The sequence below is a fragment of the Serinus canaria genome, chromosome 23 (genome assembly GCF_022539315.1).
Source record: "Serinus canaria isolate serCan28SL12 chromosome 23, serCan2020, whole genome shotgun sequence".
Lineage (NCBI taxonomy): Eukaryota > Metazoa > Chordata > Aves > Passeriformes > Fringillidae > Serinus > Serinus canaria.
The window spans coordinates 4904924-4925416 of record NC_066336.1 but is presented as its reverse complement, the minus strand read 5'-3'; the positions used below and the strand labels follow the sequence as shown (position 1 = coordinate 4925416).

At 62.5% G+C, this 20493-nt stretch overlaps 2 protein-coding genes across 3 annotated transcripts in view; both read right to left on the bottom strand.

The window, feature by feature from the left end:
* Positions 1–12464, bottom strand: part of MACF1 (microtubule actin crosslinking factor 1) — a 139390-nt gene extending 126926 nt beyond the window's left edge. The window contains exon 1 of one of the 2 annotated variants that reach the window (XM_050983184.1): positions 12200–12464. In XM_050983184.1, coding sequence (XP_050839141.1) covers positions 12200–12419 — 220 coding nt within the window. In that variant the 5' untranslated portion in view covers positions 12420–12464. The remainder of the gene's footprint in view (positions 1–12199) is intronic. The other variant, XM_050983185.1, reaches the window with a different exon arrangement.
* A 6460-nt stretch (positions 12465–18924) lies between these two features.
* Positions 18925–20188, bottom strand: NDUFS5 (NADH:ubiquinone oxidoreductase subunit S5). Its single transcript, XM_009098573.4, has 2 exons — positions 19846–20188; positions 18925–19191 (listed from the first exon to the last, which is right to left on the bottom strand). The coding sequence occupies exons 1-2, from the start codon at positions 20059–20061 to the stop codon at positions 19087–19089; spliced, it is 321 nt and encodes a 106-aa protein (XP_009096821.1). The 5' UTR covers positions 20062–20188; the 3' UTR covers positions 18925–19086.
* Positions 20189–20493: the final 305 nt, after the last annotated feature.

Below are 20493 nucleotides of genomic sequence, written 5' to 3'. Positions count from 1 at the left end.
CCCTGGCATCCCATCCATCCCCCCTCGCCCGTCGGCAGCAGAATAAAAGTTGTTGGGAGAAGCCAAGTTGTCACCACTAAAAATAGCACAATGGAATTTTCCTCTAAAGGAAGAAACAAAAAAAAAGGGGAAAAAAAAATCCTGATCCTTGCTGACAAAGGGGCTGTGAGAAGGAAGGGTGGGAACAGCCCCATGGAGGGGACATGAGGGGACATCAGGTCCTTCCTCTCCAACAGCCTCAAACAGGCAGGGAGAGCTGAGCCCATCCAGGGGGACAGAGATCCCACCTTATTTATCTCCATCCTCCCCTTCCTGGCAGAGACCTGAGCCCTCCAGGATGGCCACTGGACACGGCAAGCAGGCAGCTGCTCCAGAATGCCAGCAGCAGCAGGGAGGTGGGGGGAACTCCCCCCAGAACCCACTGAGCTCCCCCAAACCCCTCAGAGAAGGACACTCCCCTCCTCCAGCCCCGAGGGGGTTAATGGGAAGCGGGTCTGACGCCACCAGCTCCCATCCCCAAGCATCCCAGCTCAGGGAACGCCAGGAATTCCTGGAGGAGGGAGGATCTCTCCAGCTGGCTCCAGCAGCACGCTGAGACTGGGGTGGGGGGGGGGGGAGTCAGGGGAGCCCCCAGGTCCTGAAGCATCCAGGAATCCCAGCTCTCCCAGCACAGCAACTGCCCTCCCGGCAGGAACGAGAGGCATCCCGAGCAGCCGGCCAGGATGGAACATCCCCCGGGCAGCCGCGGCTGGAGGCGCCTGCACTGAAACCTCCTGGGCCACCCCTGGCTGTCCCCAGCGCTGTCACCCCGGAGCTGGGGGGAGGCTGGGACACCCCAGCAGCCCCAGGAGTGGGGATGGGGCTGTTCAAGGGTGTTGCCAGAGGCAGGGAATGGATCCTGGACGCGTCTGGGGTGCAGGGGGGATTTATTTAGGGAAAGTCTCAAGGCTCGCCCTGGCGAGCCCCCAGCGGGGTCACAGGGACAGCCAGGGCCACACCAGCTGTCCCCAACATCACTGTGGCAACTGAACACGTCTGAAGCACTGGGCTGGTGCACGGGGGGACACTAATTAACACTCATTAGCAGGCTGGGAAGACCTCCCGACCCCACCCCGCACAGAAAGGAGTCGCTCCCACAGGATTGACCAGGAGCAAAACTGCCCAAGGTCAGCCGGAATCTCCCAGCCAAGGCAGCCCTTGTATACAGTTTCCTGCAGGGAAAAATAAGCTGCTGGCAAAAGCATTTCTGTAGGGCCACAACGGACCCGAATAACGATTAATAAAAACTAAGATGAGTCCCAGCCTGATAGGACACAAAAATCCCCCTGGGATCAAGGCAGGAATGGGTGGATGGCTGGGGGGAGCAAGGGCAGAGCAAGAGATTTGGAGGAGGAGCTGGTTTCAGTCCCAGCCATGCCAGGATTACGCCCCCAACCTGGGCAGGGGTCCCAGCAGAGCTTGAGGAAGGGGAAAAGGCTCCCAGCAGAGCTCAAGGTGGGCAAAACAGAAGCTGGGAGAGAACACAGCCCACGCAGGTGCTGCAGATGTGCAAAACACAGCACTCATCACCTGTGGGAGGCTGGAAAAGCTTCCCCAGCATCATTAAAAAAAGGCTCATCTGAGCAGAGGAGGGCAGGCAGGGCACGCTGGGACTCAGCAGAGGGAAACAGGGCTCGACAGGAAATGAAAAATGGAAATGCAGGCTTGTCACGCACAGGAAAACAACAAAATAAACACAATTGTGGCCTCCCAGTGCCCGGAGCTCGCTGGCTCGGAGCACTGATAAACAGTGGGTGACAAAGGGACACTCCAGGCACGGCTGCAGGGACCAGCACAGCTCTGCAGACCTGTCCCACCTCTGCTGGCAGCCACAGAGCCAGGCTGTGCTCTCAGGAGCCACAGGGAGCTGCAGCCCGTCCTGCTGGGATCAGCATCCTGCTTCTCACTCAGAATCTCCCAAACCATCTCGCCCAAGAGCCCCCCTCCCGCTTCCCCCCCTCTTCCAGGAATCCCTGGGCTTATCTGACCCAGGGGCAGGACACACAGATCACATCCCAGGACTCATTTCAGCCTGTCCACGGCCAAACATGCACCAAATCTGATCACTCAGCCTCCTGCCCCAGCAAACATCCCTGTGGGAAGCTGAGGCTGGAGGATCCCCCTCCCCGGCCCCCCAGCCGGGTGAGATCCATCCAGACACACAAAACCCCACGACAAGAGCTTGGAAGTGAAACTTCCCAGCTCATTAACACCAGCATCCTCTGTGCAGGGAATTTCCTTGGCAGTTTTCCCCTCCAAGCTGGAAGCTGTTTGAACGCCCCCAGACCCCCCAGCCAGGGCAGTGCTGAGAGATTAAAACTGGAATTTTCTGGGAGAAAGAAAGTCTGGAAGGAAAGGCAGATCTCCAGGACAGCATCCAGCAGGGATGAGGGGTGTGCTGGGCAGATCAGCTGCCTGCCTCCACCTCCCAGCACCGGCTCTGCTGGTTCCCACCCCACGGGATGGGATGGGATGGGATGGGAAAGGTGTGAGCAATCAGGGCTGCGGGTTGCTGGTCCTGCCCAGGGCTCACCCACTGCCGGGGGGCACAGCACGGGTGACCAGCCCCGGCAATCAGCGCTGTGTCCCCGCTGCCGGCCCCATCCCAGGTGTGCCGGCACCGCTGCACCGCCTCTCCCCAGGGCAGAGATTGCCTCACCTGCCTGCAACACTCGGCTGGCGTCGCTAAGATCCAGCCACAGCACGGCAGAGCCACGGAGAGGATTGGGAAGGGCTGGATTATCGGAGATCAGGGTGTGGGGTCCCTTCCAGGGCTTCCCTGCGCTGCTTCCCAGCTGCTCCGAGCATCTTCCTGCCAGCCGAGGGCTGTGCCGGCCCTGCTGCTGCAGCCGGCAGAGAAACACTGCCCCATGCAGGAACCGGCCACACGGTCCAGGCTGGGCTCACAGCCCCTCTGTGCAGGAGGATGGAGCTGGATCCAGAGATCCCAGCGTGGACCGGCTCCTTCACACCCACCCCGAGCTCCAGCACAGCCTCTCCCTGCAGAAGACAGGAGGACCTGGAACCTAGAGCACCCTGCTGCTCCCACAGCCTGGATTTATCCATTTCAGACCCATAAAAAAGGCACTTATCGCCCGGGTATTCAAACAATGGTGTTAAGACACTTTAAATTTAAATAAAACCTCTTGTTTTACTTCCCTCTGGGAGGTTCCTTGCCACTGGCATCAGCCACGGTATGTCCAGAGCAGTCTAAACTTAGCTGACACAGGCGAGACCAGCCTGGAGAGGAGGTTGGCTCAGACCCAGCAGACGGAGGTCAAAGACTCCGGTCTCGCCCCGGAGCATGAGCCGGGAAGGAAAAGGCTCCACGGGAATGCAGAGCTGAGCAGAGCAGGCAGAGAACAGCCCCAGCCCCTCGCAAAGGCTGCCGAGAGGAGATCAAAGCCTTCCGGCACAGCCCCGCTCACATCCCGGTGCCAGCGAGGGACCGGCGGGTGAGGCCACCCCGCAGCCACCCCCTGCCCTCCCAGGGGATCTTCTCACACACGTGGGAAGGAGGAGAAGCAGCCAAGAGCTGCAGGAGCTCTGAGAGCAGGGATCAGCCACGGTTCTGGGTCATCAGCAGGGCACCAGGACAACGCCGGCCGCCGCTTCCGCTGGGGCTGGGGATGCTGTGGGATGGGGGAGGCACACATTGCCTCTCTGCCAGGCAATGCCAGCCCGGGAGGCACTGCTGGGCCTTGGCATGGGCATGGCTCCATGCAGAGAGCCACCCAGGCCAGGTGGATCCTGTCACCTGCAACAGGGGTGGATCCTGTCACCTGCGACACCACCAGCCCCATTTTCCGCTGGCCAAAACAAACCGAGCAAAACAGCTCCTGCACCCAGTCCTGGGGCTCCAGCTCAGACACCCAGGGCTGCCCCACCTTCCTGACCCCCCTTTTGCCTCTGGTCCCCTCCCCCCATGCCAGAGAAGCCAATGACTGCCATACAACCGCCCCCAAAATCAGGGTTATTCACCCAATGATGGAAAATCCCTTGGCCTCCAGCCCAGCTTCCCCCCACACTTCTCCAGCCAGGGACTCTCCACTCCAAAAGTGGAACTTGGCCAACCCTGCTCCCGAGGGATGAAGAGGAAGAAGGGCTTCCTCTCCCCCACTGAGGAGTCACCACCACGCCACCAGCCCCAGCAGTGACTTCAGAGGCCACAGAGGCCTCGTGCAGCCCACTCAGCACCAGCCAGGAGCGAGGTTTATCCTCGTGGGTTGGATCTCCCAGCAATCCCCTGCATCAGGAGGTGGCTGCACACTGGGAGAGCTGCTTGGCTCGAGGAACAAGGCACTTCTGAGTCCTCAGACACCTCCAGGTGCATTTGTTGGGGCACAACACCAGCCACAAGTGGGAAAAAATGAGGTTCTTCAGAGATGGGCACGGCCAGGAATGCCACCCACCACCAGGAAGTCTCCAGTCCCAACTGGAATCAATCCTGGTTGATCTATACAAGGGTCCCCCACCTCTCCTGCCCACCCCAGGGTCTCCTCCAGTCCTTGGGAGGTTGTTCCCTCCCTAACTGAAGGCAGTGTACTCAACCAAGGTGACAAGCCACCCTGTGCTGTCCCAGTCCAAACAAGCCAGGCCACGAGTCGGGCACCTCGGAGCAGGCAGAGACAGCGCCGGCAGCGGGGAAAAGCTTTTGAGGTGCAACACCTCCAGGTTTTCCACCCCCAATCCCCAAAAAAACCCCAGTGAACTATGAGAAAGACAGGATTTCACCAGGATTGATTAGTTAATGTTTACAGCAGGGGAAGCATGACCTGTGTTCTGAGCTTGGCAGAGCCGCCGGCACCCTTGAGCTGCCGGGGCTGCTCAGCACGGGGCCGGGATTTCCACGTGCTGGCTCCTGATTTTCCAGGTGAGGCTCAGCACCCCCAAAACACAACAGGAGGCTGCCATGGGAATGGAGAGGAGCCTCAGCTGCTGGGCCTCACTGAGGGTGACAGAGTCAGCCCAGACCCCAACAGAGAGGTGTCCAAAAAACTCAACCATCAGCGCCGACACCGTCATTCCCACCGGGATCCGCGGCAGCAGGTCCCAGCATGTGCCACGGCACTGTGATCCAGGGATGAGGCAAGAGGGGCTGGAATCCCTGCAGGGAACTGGCCTGCTGGCTGCCAGCTGGGCCACGCAGGTGAAGGTGGTGGCACTGGGGGCCTCCCAGCTGCAGGTGTGGGGTTCTCTCCGGACAGGACAACCCCGAGGACGCCGGCGCTGAAGGAAGCGAGAGCAACGAAGCGCTGAGACATCACCGGAGCCACCACCCCCAAAATGCCCACTTTTAGCCCCATCCTCTGGTTGCAGCCACCCCCTTGGGAGCAGGGCACAGCGGGTGGGTGTCCCAGCAGTGCTGATGGCAATGTCCTCCCCCAGGCAGGCCCGGGATCGGGAGCATCCCGCGAGTCCCGGCGCCGCAGCGCTGCGGCACAGCTCCCGCACCCCGCTGCCGAGGGTGGGTGTTCTTAGAAAGAAAGGAATCACGGGGATCTGCCAGCTGCTTCACTCCTGCTCACCAGGGAAATTCAGGACTCACAGCCTGCTCTGGGACTCTTCCCGTGCTGCTGCTCTCCTTCCCTCCAGACCTGTCCCGGCTCGCTCGACGGCAGAGGCCTCGCTGCTCAAATTGGGATTTTTTAGGGGATTTAGTGGTGCTGGCTAAGAGAAATGCATTTGCAACCCTGGCTCTGGCAGTGCCAAGTGTCCTCCTTGCCCTCCTTGCTGCCAGTGCCAGGTCTGGGGTGGCCACCACAAGAACACCACAGGTCTCCCCACTCAGCAGTCACATTTCAGGGAAAACTCTGTTTTTGCAGGATTAAGAGGGGGAGGGGATGAGCCAGTGGAAAACTTGTTCTGGACAGGAAAAACCAAACGGTTTACAGGAGCTGCAGTGGAGAATAACAGGGAAGAGACGACATACCCACCAACTCAAACCCAAACCACCCAAACTGGGGCTCCCACTCAGCCCTGGCAGCGCTGGTGGGATGGCCCAGGAGGGGTGGGGAGCTGGGAAGGGGTCAAAAGCAAAGAAAAGCTTTTATGGAGTATAAACACTCATTTCCCCTACACCACAAACAAGCTGTGACAACACCCAGCAGGGTATTTCCAAGTTATCCAGCTTTCTACCATATCCCAGTGCAAAAATCAGGAATTCCCTAGAAAACTCCTTCCCAAAAGGACCCAACTGCTCATGGAAGGCACCAAGAGCCAGAGCAGAGAGCGGGCAAGGGGAGCCCAGGTGCCAAGGGTGCTCCAGCTAAACCAAGTGCATTACAGGCCCTGGAATTTCCATTTTTTTTTCTGGAACAAAGCAAACCCGATGCAAACAGCAGCTCCTTGCACGCCAGCGTCTCCACGCTGAACCCAACTACATCAAAGCATCTTTTGATTAATAAAAAAGTTTGTCGAGTACTTGGACGAGCCCAAGTCACGTTGCCAGTGCCTTTCCAAGGCACCTGAGGAGGTTTTATTCCCTGCTCCCTGTGGAGGCTGCGCGTCTCTCCCACCTCTGGGATGTTTCAGTGGCACCCCCGAATCAGGGAGCCAGGGAATCCATTATTCCCCTTTTTCCGCAGGAAAAAAATAGGAAAAGGAAACAGGCACTGGGAGCGCCTGGCCCCTCTCAGCCCGGCCATCCGCATTTTAAAGAGACTTGGCTGCTAAACTCATAAAACGGAGCACTGGGAGCCCTGTGGGGCTGGAATCTGGGCTCCAGGACAAGCCGAGCGCTGCAGCGGGGAGGAGGAGGAAAAAAAAATAATAATAACAAGCAGAAGAATGGGAACGCACACACACAGCTGCCGGGAACGAGCCGCTGACATCAAAACTGCACACTCACTGCCGGTACCGGCACCGGCAGCACCTGGGCCCCTCACCCCGCGCCGAGAGGGACCCCGGCCGCGGGGGGGGCTCTGGGGACACCGAGGGGTCCCCACGTCCCTGGTGCACGGCGGGTGAGGGCACAGCGCTGAGAGATGCCGTGCTGCTCGCGGTGCCCGGCCGGGATGCTGGAAGGGACACGGGGACCCCAAAACTCTGCGAAAGGCACCCAGGGGATGTGGGGCGCTCACTCAGGGCTGCCGAGCGCCCCCGGACACCCCACGCTGGCGACAGCAGTGTGGCTCCTCCCGCGGGCACCCCACGCAGGGATGCTGAGCCCGCGGGCAGCCCACGCAGGAGCCGCGGCACCCAGGAGCCCCACGCAGGGATGGAGCTGCCGCACGCAGCCCCCGCGGGGACGCGGGACACCCCACGCGGGGGACACGCGGGACGCTCAGACGCTGTCCCCACGCTGGGGACACCCGGACCGGGGCACCCCACGCGGGGACACCGCGCAACCCGAGGATGCTGCCCCCGAGCATCCAGCCCGGAAAACCGAGGAAACACCTGGAAAACACCAGGAAAACACCGGGAAAACACCGGGAAGGCTCCGGGAAGGCGCCGGTTGAGCCCCGCGGGGCGGCCCCGGCGCGCTCCAGGCCCGGCCGCGGGGCCCGGCGGGCTCGGTACCTTTGTATCGCTCCAGCACGTCCTCGTAGGCCTGCACGAACTCCTTCTCCTGGCTGCGGTTGGCCGGGAGCAGCCCCGGCACGTACCCGGCCATGGCGGCCTTTGTGCCCGCGCTGGGCGCAGCTGCCGGCGGCGCGGCCAGGGCCCGTCTGTGCCGGGGCCGCTTCCGCCGCGCCGCGCCCGGCACCGGCCCGCCCCGGGGAGCCGCCCCTCGCCACCGGGACCCGCCCCGGGGAGCCGCCCCTCGCCACCGGGACCCGCCCCGGGAGCCGCCCCTCGCCACCGGGACCCGCCCCGGGACCCGCCCCTCGCCACCGGGACCCGCCCATCGCCACCGGGACCCGCCCCGGGACCCGCCCATTGCCCCAGGACTCGCCCACCGGGGGGACACGCCCCCAGACCCCCTCATGGCTCCCGGGACCCCCCCGACACCGGCCCGGTAACCCCCCCATGGACGGGGACACTGCCACGGGGGGACACGCCCCTGGACACGCCCCAGAGCAGAGTCCGAAATTATCGGGGCCACGCCCGTCTGAACAGTCCCCGCCCACCGGAGCGTATTTGCTCCGCCCCATTGAGGCCACACCCCTTCATAGGCCCCCCCCTCTGGCTCCCGCCCCGGGCCCGCCGCGACCCCTGGCGGCCGCTCGGGGCAGCACCGGGAGGGGACAACGGGGGGTGACACAGGGGTGACATCGGGGGTGACATCGGGGATTATACTGGGGGTGACACAGGGGGTGAAAATGGCTGTGATACCAGGAACGACACCAGGGACGAGCTGACACTGTGTGTGACACCGGGGGTGACACTGGGAGTGACATTGGGACAACAAAGGAGGGTGACTGACACAGACAGTGGCACCAGAGGGTGACACAGAGGGGTGACAGCGGGCCTGGCACAAGAGATGACACTTTGCACTGCCTGGAGGGGCCAGGGGGAGTGGGGACCCCTCAGCATCATCTGATGAGGGATGGGCAGGAAAATGGGGGTCCTGAGAATCAGCTGGGGGACTTTGGAGGGGATGGAAAGGCCCCAGCAACGGGAGCAGTGGGGCAGAGCCAAACCCCACCGGGTTTGGGAAATGGGGGTTCAGGGCCAAACCTGCCTGGCACTGCCATACCCACAGAAACCCCACTCAGCCCCCCCAAATCCTAGCCGGGCTCATGGAGCAAATCCTCCGGTGGAAAAAGCTCTTACAGGGCACGAGGGTGGCTGTCCCCAGGCCAGGGGACACCCCAGTCCCCCCAATGCCCACCCACACCCCGCTGAGCCCACAGGACATCCCCTCACCATGACCCTGCCAGACCCAGCCCCCCCTCACTGGGGCAAATCCCGGCCCTTTTTTGGCCATCTCAAGACGTTGCTTTTTCACCCCGATGCGCCGTTCCCATGGCAACTGGAGGGCCCGGCTGGGTAACCATGGCAACGAGAAAAGCCCCATCCCGCTCAGACAGACACCCTGTGTGTCCCCACCGTCACCCAGGGACCCCCGAGCCCCCTCAGGATGGGGGAGCCGCACCCCGCATCCCTCCAGGGAATGAAGAGGGGCCAGGGGCAGCACCTCCATCTTCCTCCTCCTCCTCCTCCCTCAGCCCCAGGCCTGGGGTGGGGTCACACAAATCACCCCCCTCATCCCGGTTTTGGAGGCATCTCCCTTTCAGCTTAGCGCCTTAATTAGGAAAAGTAATTAACGTGGCACAGAGCGCGGGTGCCGGGCTGCATCCGCGCCAGAGCCTCCGTGGGGAGGAGGGTTTCGATCTCGGCGACCTCGTGGCAGGGCCTTTGTGCCCGGCGGTGCCAGGCACGCATCCTCAGCGGAGCATCCCCCTGGGAACGGCCGGAGAATCCCCCAGGAACGGCCCCAGGGGCGCAGCTCCCCCGGCTCTGCCCGCGGAGCCGCCCCCGGCACCGAGCCCTGCAGAGGTGCCTGCACTCTCCACATCCCTCTGACCCAAAAACGCGTTCCCAGGGAAAGGGAAATCTGTGGCGGCCAGCTGGCACTCAGCGATTCCTCCTCGGGCAGCGGGAGCGCTGCACGGAACCTGCCCCGAGCTCCCAAGGCAGCGAGAACAAGGGGGTTTGTTCCCGTGTCCCCGGGGATGAAGCACAGCTCCCTCCCTCAGCCAGCGCCGGCTCTGCCAGCGGCGCGGGTGACGCGCCCGAGTGACAAAGGACTCCCAGGAACCTTTTCAAAGAGCCCTTGGAAAGCCCCAGCGACGCCTCGTCCATCACCCCTGCCCGCTCACCCTTGGCATCCCGGAGTCCCCCGGCCCCTCCTGGCCCAGCAGCACCCCAGCACGGCCCTGGCAGCACCAGACTTAGGATAAAAGAGCCCTTTTTTCCCCAAAAGCAGCCACCCCCGCCCTCCCTCACCCTCTGCCAAGAGCCTGGAGCGAGACAGAGCAAGGCAGGGCCACGGGTCACACTCTGACCCTCCACGTCCTGCTCCCCCCTCCCCTCCCACCGCTGCCTTCCCAGGAGATGCCAGAAAAGCAGGGAATGGCTCCAGAGCTGCCTGGAGACCTGGGCCAGCGTGTCCCAGCCCCCCACAGGCCCTCCCTGGGCTGTGCCCTCTTTTCCTTGGCTCTGATGGCCAGAAGGGATGCAGACACTGCTGGACCCCAGAGACAGTGAGGAGGAAGAGCCCCCCAGATCTCTGTGTCCCCCCAAAACCAAGATCCCTGTGTCCCCCAAACCCACAGAGGTGCCACTCCTCCTGTGTCATCTCTACAAGGTCCATGGTGGCACAAGGATGGGGCTCCCCAGCCCCAAATGATGCCCAGGCTCCATCCCCAGGCCCTGGTGCCCCTTCCTGGGGGATCCCAAAAAGCCAAGACCCCATTGCTCTCCCCTGAATGTGCCAGGTGCCCCAGGGCACATTCCTCAGGCTACTATCCCTGGTCCCAAGCCTGATCCCAGTGGGAAGAGGCACTGGGGCAGCCAGCGCCCCGCAGACATTCCCACTGAATAATGCAAAGATCTGAATCAATTTTTCAGCTCATTTTCAAACTTGGTGACACAAAACTGTCTCAGAACTCTTCTTTTTTTTTCCCAGCTCAGCACTGTCTCGCTGCACCTCCTGAGTTATTTTTAATGGGCAATCTGCATGAGACCGAATTTTGTGACATCCCCCTGCCTTTCATCACAGGCTGGATCCAGCTGGGTGATGACAAACACTCGGCATCCCGGGCAGAAATGGAGCTGGGGAATGGCTGGGCCTTGGCAGAATCCATCCCTGGGGTGTGGGAGGATGGGGATTTTGGGGCAGAGCGGGTCGGTGAGAAGCAGTGAACACGGCAGGATCCCAGTACCCCTCCATCTCCCAGCCCCAGGGATTTGGGATTTGGGATTTGGGGCCGGGCCAGCCGCACCCTGCACATTTGCCTGTCCCAGCCCCAGACAGTGCATTCTCAAGAGCCATCATTTGAATCAACTGGTTCTTCCAGCCCCGAGATTCCTGGGCTGGCACAGCGGCACGGCCGGATCCCCACGCACCCCGTGCCATGGGGCAGGCAGGGAGAGAGAGCAGCACCCCACAACCACCCCTGACCTGGTGGCACCTGTCCCTGTGCCAGGTGTGTCCCTGCTCCCCAGTGCTCCCAGTCTGTGTCCCCACAGGATGGGGAGCCCAGCACTGGGGCTGGTTTGGTCACTGACTGGGGGCTGGCTGAGCAGAGCGGGCACCTCAGGGGTTTGTCACCCTTGTGCCCACTCCCACCAGAGAGATTAAAACCCAGCCCCGGGTTTCTCTTGGAGCAACAGCCAGGAACAGCCTGGCCAGGGCTCAGCAGGGGTCCCTTAGCACGGCCCTGATTCCCAAATCCCCGTTTGCTCGGGCAGGAGCAGATCAAAGGCGCCCGGAGCGCCGGGAGATGTGGACAGACCGCGGCAGACGCAGATCAAAGCCCTTGATGGCCGTTTGGCCCCAGTGAAGAATCAAACCCCAGCTCTGCTGCCTGGAGCCACCACCCTGACCAGATTTCCCCATCCTCCCGCCCCAGCTATCCTGGAGCAGGGTCCCCACCGCCCCCAGAGCAGAATCGGGAGCCATCGGCCAAGATGGGTCCAGCCCTGCCTTTGTTTCTGCCTCCCAGCTCTGGCTCCTTCCCCGGAACTGTGACCGGGTCAGCAGCACAGCAGGCAAAGGGACACACGAGGCACTGTCCCCTCCACACGGCGACATCGCGTGTCCCAGTGACCACGGCGATGGAGCTGCTGATGGGCACCACAAAGGAGCAGCCCCAGCTCCATCATCCGGGCGGGAATCCCAAACCTCCCCGGGCAAATTCCTCCCCGGAGTTCAGCCGAGGGCATTGTTCCACCAAGGAGCCATTCAGTCCTTAATTAAGCATTTTAATGTCACCCAACCCGCAGTTGGAGGTGCCCAGTCATCTCTTAACCCCAGTGCTGAGGGGATGAACCACCCGGGGCCAGCCTGGAGAGGACAAAGCCATGGCAGAGACAAACCACCACCCTGCTCCTCGGCCACCAGAGCCACCTCCATCCCTCCCCTCCTCTCCCCCTCCATCCCCAGGCTCCCTGAGGAGCAGCGGGGCACAGAGGTGACCCCAAGAGCATCTCAGTCACCGCGGGGGAGCCCTGAGAACCCCCGGGGGGAACCAACAAGGCGCTGCCTTACCTGCGACCCTGACGACAGCCCTCTCGGCCGGGTCCAGCACCGAATCCTGACTCTTCCTCTTCCTCTGCTCATGGAGGGGTAAATTCCAGGGCAAGGTGTCCCCGGGGGGGCAGGGGGAGAGGCTGCCCGAGCGCTCGCTGCGGTAGGAGCGCTCGCTCCGGCACGACCGCTCGCTCCGGCAGGAGCGCTCGCTGAGGGTCTCCTCGTCGGAGGACGACATGGCCCAGGGCACGGGCAGGAGGGCGGGCAGGACGTCCCCGCGGGCAGCAGCACCCTGGAGAAGGAGCAAACAGCGCGTGTCACCGGGCCACCGGCCGCGGGGCCCTCCCCGCCACAGGTGCTGGGGGTGGTGGAGAAGGGACCGTCCACCATGGGTGTCTCTGCCCGGTGAATCAGCCCTCCTGGAGGTTCTGAATGCTGCCTCAGCTTCCCCCTTGCTGGGGATCACAGGGATGGGGATGCTGGCAGGGCTGCCCGTCTACCAGCAAAGCTCACACTGGCATCCCTGAGCTCACTCCCACAAAGCCAAGTCCAACCTTTTGGGCTCGATTTCTTTGTGCTCAGTGCAAGAAGGAGAATCGGCTCGGCTCTGCCCTTTGTACCTGCAGGTTTTTCCCCCCTGAGAACGGGGATGGATTTAAAAATCTTATTAATCATGGCAGAGGAAGATGGTAGGGCATTCTGGAGCACGCCGGGAGTGAGCTGTGCCGCGTACACACGCTGGGCAAATAAGCACCTTGCATGAGACATATTTAAAATAAATCTCATTGTGTCCTCTAGCACGGCCAGGAAAAATGCCTGAGACTCCTACAACCGATGTGCCGCGGCGCAGGAGCCGCCTCCATCACGCCGAGCCTTTCCTTATTCCCATCATTTAATCAGCAAAACAGGAACAAAGAGACCCAAAAAAACATTGAAAGAAACGGAGAAAGGATTCCATGAGTCATTCACCCCCCATTGAAAAGCTGCGAAAAAATGAATCGCGGCCCAAAACCGCGGCTCCCCCGGTAGCCCCGAGGGGTTCAGCCCGCACCCCGCTTTTTGGGGACACGCGGGTGTGGGGCCGGGGGGGGCTGCGGGGCCGGGCGGGGTTCGGTGCCCAGGGAGCGGCAGGGCCGGGGGCTGCGGGGGTTGGAGCCGGGTTTGCGGCACGGGCGGGGGGGCAGCAGGTGCAGGAGGCAGCGGGGTGGGGGCACGGCTCTGCGGGGGCACACGGGGCCGGTGTGGCCCCCCCGGGTCCTGCTCCCACCTGGTCCTACCCTCTCTCCCGGCACCCTCCGCTGCCTACAGCTCCAGCCCAGCCCCGGCGGCTGCTGCCCCCTTTTCCCGGTCCTTCCCCATCCCCACTCGCCGCCCTTCCGCGCTCCATCCCTGCTGCATCCCCGTGTCCTGCCCTTCCCGCTTCATCACCCGCTCATCTCCCGCTCTGACCCTGCGCTTCCCCGCTCCATCCCCGGCCCATCCCCGCTCCATCCGCCGCCCTTCCCCGGTCCCTCCCCGGTGCGCAGCTCCCTGCCCGCAGCCCCGGCCCCGCTCACCCCCCGGCGGCGCTCCGGTACCGACTCGGCGCGGGCAGGAAGCGGCGCTCCGGTGCCGGCCCGGCCCCGCCGTGCGCTCCCGGTCCGGCCGCTCCCGGCCCCGCCGTGCGCTCCCGCCGCCGCGGCGCCTCCCCCGGCCCGGCCCTGCCCACCGGGCGGCGGGGAGCGGCGGGGGGGTCCCGGCCGCCTCCCGCCCCGCTCAGCCCGGGGACTGGCCCCGCCGCCCGCCCCTGCGCCGGCACAACCGGCACCTCCACCCCGGGCACCCCCGGGCCACCCCCTCGGGGCTCCCAGGCTGCGCCCTCCAACCTGCCCGTGCTCCAACGGCTGCTGCCTCCCCACCCTGCACCCCCATTGCACAGGGGGTCCCCCCAAACCCCCAGCAGCTCCCCGCACCCCGCAGAGCCCCCCCGGCATCCTCCCAGCATCCCCGCTCCATCCTCATCCTCCGGATCCCCCCAGGCCCAGGGTAATTAGAGCACCCATCGATCGGGGACCGGGGCCAGCAGCCGCAGCGCATCGCGGGGGACACGCGCAGGGTGCGGGGACAGGCTCGGGGAGGTCCGGAGGGCCGCGCTGGGAGAGCCGTGAGCTGCCCAGGGCCTCACCTGCGGGGCAGCTGGGCATCCCAGCCGCAGCCGAATGTGTCCCAGCGCCAGCCGCGGCGCGGGCAGGGACACCAGGAGCAGCCCGAAGGGGTGGCGGAGCTGCAGGACAGCCCCAGCCACCTGGCAGGAGTGAAGCAGGCTAAACCGCTCCGGCTGACGGCAGATCCAGCCGCCCCGCACCGACGGCGGCATCCAACGAGCAGCGGCGGCGGCGGCAGCTCCGTGCCACGGCCCCGGGCCAGCGCGGCTGCTCCCGCGGCGCCGCACGCGGCCCGGCCAAGCCCGGCGCCCCAGTCCCCCCGGGGTCTCGGCGCACCCGAGTGCCCCGTGGGCATCTCTCCCCCGCCGGTTTTCAGATCTCATCCCAACAGTTCTGCTTCCCCGGTGTGTGTTTTCCTGAGTGCTTCCAGCGACGGGGTGGGACGTTGTGCAGGACACACGGCGTGGGGTGTGGTGACACCGGTCTTGGACGCAGCTTGGGACGTGGCTGGAGAGGAGCACGTGTTGCCCTGCGGCCCTGCCCGCTGGGATGCAGGGATGGGGAAGGAGCACTTGGCCAAAACCGGCCCGGGTGTGAACACACCGGTGGGGTGACCCCACAGATGCAGGGGCAAGGCCTCGAAGGCGTGAACTCCAGCTGGGAATGAGTTCTGGCACCTGGGAACCCTCCTGGGCTGCAGCCAGGCCAGACTGGTGCTGGGAAACTCGGGGGAGAGTCAAGGGTGCACTGGAAAAGGGTGTACTTGTGGGCTGGCACCAGTCCCACCACCCCAATGACAGGTGACAGTGACAGGGCCCATCACCCTGGTGCCACCCTGACGCTGCTTTCTGTGCACACCCTTGGAGCATGCAGCTGGGTCTGTACTGGACACTGATGGATTAACGCACTCAAGGGCGGGCTGTGGTTCCCATCGCTATGGGGGACCCCCCAAAACCCGTGAGAGAGGAGCAGGGGAGGCTCATCCCGGCAGAGCCGGCGGCCCCAGAGGCGCTGGGAGGAGGGAAGTGCCTGGAGAGCCAGACGCTGCCGCAGCGCCGTTCCCAAAGCTCCCGGACGGGTTGGGCGGCTCCGCCGCGTGTCTGCAGCGCTGCCGGCCCCGAGAGCGCGGCCACGGCCGGCCCGGCCCCGGGCACACGCTGGGAGGATGCTGTGACACCCTCGATCACCCCTGCTGCCCGCCTGGGTGACCGGGCACCGCTCGCCCTGGGGACAGCACGCAGGGTTCACAGCCCGGCCGGCTGCGGGAAGTCCGGTGCTGGCTGCGGGGTGACGCCTGCCTTTGTCACCCCGTGTGTCACCAGCCGGGCTCCGGCCTCCTCCCTCACGGTGCTCTGGGAGCAAAGGCAGCCGATTCCAGCCGTGCCGAGTCCCGGGGGAGCGCGGGTGGCTGGGAGACGGCGCCTGTTCCAGCCTGCGCGGATCTCGCACCCGGAACGCGCTTCCCGAAATCCCTCGCAGCGCCGGGAGCCGCTGGATTATTTGTGCTGCGAATCTGGGTTAGGATCGTGGCTTGATTTGCCGACGTGGAGACAGGGAATCGTTATTTCGGGAGGAAGGGGGAGGCAGGTCTTCCCTAAAAAATTTCATTTCCCTGCTCTGTGCTGCTCAGCAGGATTGAGGGGACCCCTGGGACCCCGAGTGCTGAGACCTTGGACATCCACAGGGATGCAGGGAGATGTCTCCTGGTGCAAATCAGCCAGAACCCGACTCTGCCCCAAGAACGGTCCCCTCTCCCTCATTAAAACCTTCTGCCCAAGCCCAGGGCTGAAATCTGCCTTTTCCCTTGACTTTTGATAAATTATTCATCTCCTGAGAGTTGTTTGTTCCCCCTCTGCGAGGCAGAGAGGAGCTGCAGATGCTGCACAGCACATCCAGGGCTGTGGGAGCTGCAGGAGGTGGGGGCTCATCCCCATCCCAGACCCCAATTCCCAGTCCTGGGGGCTAAGAGTTGTAGGAAAATGGGAATGAGGGGCTGTGGGGGAGGGATGGTGCTCTGCCCTCACCAGCTCCTGCCCAGCCAAGGCCGTGTCCATGGCAGAAGCAGCTCCCCATGGAGATCTCCCACCCCATCCCAGCCCCGGTGCCTCCCACCCAGCTGGGACGTGGCATCACCCCGTGCCAAAAAAGCGACAAAAAAGGCAAAGAGCAAAATATAAATTTGGAACTACTACAGGCTGCATATGGATCCTGTTCAGGCTTCGTGGTGAACCACACTGTGGAGCTGAGGATGCTCCAAATCCCTTTGCCCAGGGGAACTCGGTCAGGAGCATCGGATCCATTTTCGATCCCGGCTGCTCAGCCAGAGCCTCGGCCTCGGTCTCCTCCCAGCAGAGCCGGGAGGTGTTTTCATTTTAATCTCCCCATAAATTTGATTGTTTTCATCAGGTCTTTGATTATTCCCTTTATGGGTGAAATACTTGACAGAGCTTTTAACTCAAGCAAATGGATCCTCCTGGCTGTGGCTGCGATCACCAGAGCAATTTGATTTTGAAGGGATCTAAAGAGCCCCTCGGGAGCCAGGAGTGTTCAGATCCATCCCAATATTTCCTCTGACATCTGCATGGGATGAGTCACGCTCCACACCAGCGTGGAGCTGCCAGGCTTTTTGCTGAGCCTGGTTTTTTTCCTTCCTCTCCCTGGAAAAGCAACACTTCTAATCAAAACACGATTTTTTTTCCCCCAAAATTCCTGGGAGCACCAGCCCGTGCTGCAGTGTGGCTCTGGGTGGCACCAGCCCTGACATCCAGCTTGGGAGGAAGTTGTGATGCCACTGGCAAATTCTCCACCAGAAAAGTCATCCCCAAAGTCTTCTCTGCACTCCTCCACCAGTGCACATCTCTTTGGGAAAGATAATTGATAATAATTAATCATCATCCATAACGAGTGATTGCAAGTGTGGAGGCTCAGGAAGGTTTGTCCTCCTGGCTGCCTCCATTTCCCAAATTTCCATCCATGGCTGAAACCCAGGAATTGCCCTGGAAAGTTGCAGGGTGGTTTGGTGAGGGATCAGCTCCTGGAATAGCTCAGCCCTTCTGGGTGTTCCATGTGGGTCCCCATGTCCCCCTGCCACAGTGCCATCCCCTCCCTCATTCCTTCTCCCCAGATCCCCCTGGGACAGTTCACTGAGGATAAATAACTCCAGTGGCTCCGTGGCACTGCTCAGTTTTCATCCCCAGCACCATTTCCCCTCTTTATCCATCCCTTATTTGTTCTGGCAGCTCTGGAGCCTCCACAGCCCCTTTCCACCTGAAGCCCCTCCCTTTTCCCCACGTGGTTCCCACGTTTTCCCTGGGTTTTTCTCCTCAGAGCTCCTCCTTGCCCATTTTTACAGCTGGAATGCTGAGATCCATGGAGCACTGATATCCTGATGGTGGTTTTCCTCTGCTCAAACTCATCAACACCAAAGTTTTCATATTTAAAGCAGCAATCAGAATCCCTGAGGATTATCAGTCTCCAACAGTTACAGCAAGGACAGCCAGGAAGGGGTCTTGGGTCATTTATTCCTGCTTTGGGCAGGAACCAGGAGAAAAATATCAAAATTGATGCAAAAAAAAAAAAAAGGACATTATTCCCAGAGTTATCTGAATTAGAGGTAACACAAATGGCAGAGTGTGATCAGCAGTGCCAAACCAAGGCAGACACAGGGAAGAGCCAGTCCTGGGACAGAGATGTGCCCCTGGCTCAGAGGATTAACCCAGACTGGGAATTTGGAGCTCTCCAGTGCCACCCTCCCCCAGTGCCTGCCCTGCCAGGGAGAATGGTGGCTGTGACTCAGGCAGAGCACAGGGAATCCATCTGGGCTGGAGCAAAGGATCCATCTGGGCCTGGGGGAAGGGACGAGCCTCGGGCAAGGCTGGTCTGGGGGGAGCTGAGGGACAGTGAGGAGCTGCAGAAATCCCAGGGAAAGCTCCAACCCTGCTGGGATGGCTCCTGTGAAATCCAGGGAAGGGCTTTGTGCAGTGCACTTTCTTCCAAGGGGAAATAGCAGAGCTCTCCTGCCTCAGATCCCTGCCCTGGACACCCCGGGGTGGCTCAGAGCCCCAAAACCAGCACCCAGCTGTGACCCCTCACATCCAAGGGCTCAGCAATCCCAGGGGCTGCCTGGAGTCAGGGATCTAAGGGATTCATGCCCCAGGAAGCAGGGGTCTGGAACGTCCCTCCTGGAATGTCCCTTGTGTCACATCCCTGCCCCCAGAGATCATGCTGGGCTCAGCCTCTGCCATCTCAGCAGGGGGATTTGGGATCAGGAATCTCCCAGCAAAGATCCAGCAGTATTAAAAATGTGGATTAATACACAGAGCTGGCCACTCTCCACTTCCAGGGACCCTCCTCCTTCAGTGCTGCTCCAAAACTGAGGGAATGGAAGGAAAAACTCTCCTTGGGAGGGACAAACCCCCTGGGCTGTGCCAGGGCCTCCATGGATCCTGCTGGAATATGGGATTTCAAAGCCCCCAGTGAGGAAATCTGCCTCACACACACTGAAAAGCTAGGAGAGATCCTGAATCCTTCCACTTCCACTCAATCCATGTGGAAATGAGGTGTTTTACCCCCCAAAAAAAGAGGAGACAGAGGCAAGGAGACATTCCAAAGGGATATTTACTGCCCCAGCAATGCCCCACCTGAGGCTGCTCCCCTCCAGCAGCCACAGCAGGGCCCCTGCCCTGCACTCTGGGGGTTTTCTTCCAAGAGGAATTTTTCTTCCAAGAGGAATTTTTCTTCCAAGAGGAATTCCAGAGGCAATCAGGGCCTGGGCTCCTCCTTGCCCATGTGATGCTCGGGGGGTTTGTACTTCCCCTGCTTGATCATCCTGTCCCGTTGCTCCAGGATGGTCCGGAGCCGCTGAGTCTGCCAGGGACACAGGGGGGGTCTCAGGGGGTCCCCAAGGCAGGTGCTGGCAGCCCCCCAGATGTGGAGCCTGCACTAACCCCGCTCTGGGGCTCCTCACTCCAGTTTGAGGCTCTTCTCAAAGATTTTGGGGCTTTCAGGACGTGCTGTACTGATGATTTGGGTTTCCAGCCCCGTTTCCTAACCAGGATTTTGTCCTGGGTGTGGATGCTGCTGGAGGAGCGCTGGGGTCAGGGACAAAGGTCTGCTACACACTGCCCCAAAACAGGGAACGGTTTGGTTGGGAGGGAACTAAAATCCCACCCCCGTGGGCAGGGACACCTTGCACTGACCAGATTGCTCCAAGCTGGCCTGGAACTCTTCCAGGACCGGGGCAGCCGCAGTTTCCCCGGGCTCCTGCAGCCCCCACAGCCCCGGGGGAAGGGGCTGCTGCGGGACAGACCCCCCTCAGGCTGGGAACGACCAGGCAGCGCTCCCACCCTGGGCTGGAGCCCCCAAACCTTCCCCAGAGCATGGCCAGGACCCTCTGCACCCCTCCCCAGCCTGACCCAGCACCTCGAGTACCCCCAGCCCGCAGCTGGTTCCCCCCTTTGTCTGGACCCCCAAGCCCCCCGTGTCTCCCCAAGGCCCCGCGGTGTCCCCCCGCTCACCCACCAGCTTGGTGCGCTTCATGCACTCCATGAAATCCTCGTACTCGAGCTGACACTCGCGCCGGGCGCGGGTCTGGCCCAGCCCGTGCCCGCACTCCACCCACTCGCGCTCGAAGGCGTGGCAGGCCGCGGCCTGGCCGTGCGGCTGCGGCATGCTCTGCCGCAGCAGAAAGCTGTCCACATCGACGCCCAGCTGCTTCTGCAGGCCCCAGAACGGCATGGCTGCGCTGCTGTCGCGACACGGCCGCTGTCGCGCCGCTGACACCGCCTCCCCCCCTCACGGGCCCGCCGCCGTCCTTCACGGGCCTTTCGCGACGCCCCTGCCGTCAAGCGCAACCGACGGCGCGGCACCGCGTCGCGCTTTACGGCTGGGCGGAGCCAGAGAGAAGAAGGGCAGCAGCGCCCCCTCCCGCCCCGCCCCTTATTGTAGCGCCCCTGGCGGCCGGGAGGACTCGCTGTGCGCCGCGCCCCAGCGCCCTCTGGCGGCCACGGTGCTCATGGCTCTCCCAGTGCCCTCCCAGTGCTCCCAGTGCCCTCCCAGTGTCCTCTCAGTGCCCTCCCAATGCTCTCAGTGCCCTCCCAATGCTCTCAGTGCCCCAGAGTCCTCCCTCTGTCCTCCTCCCACTGCACCCAGTGCCCTCCCAATCCTCCC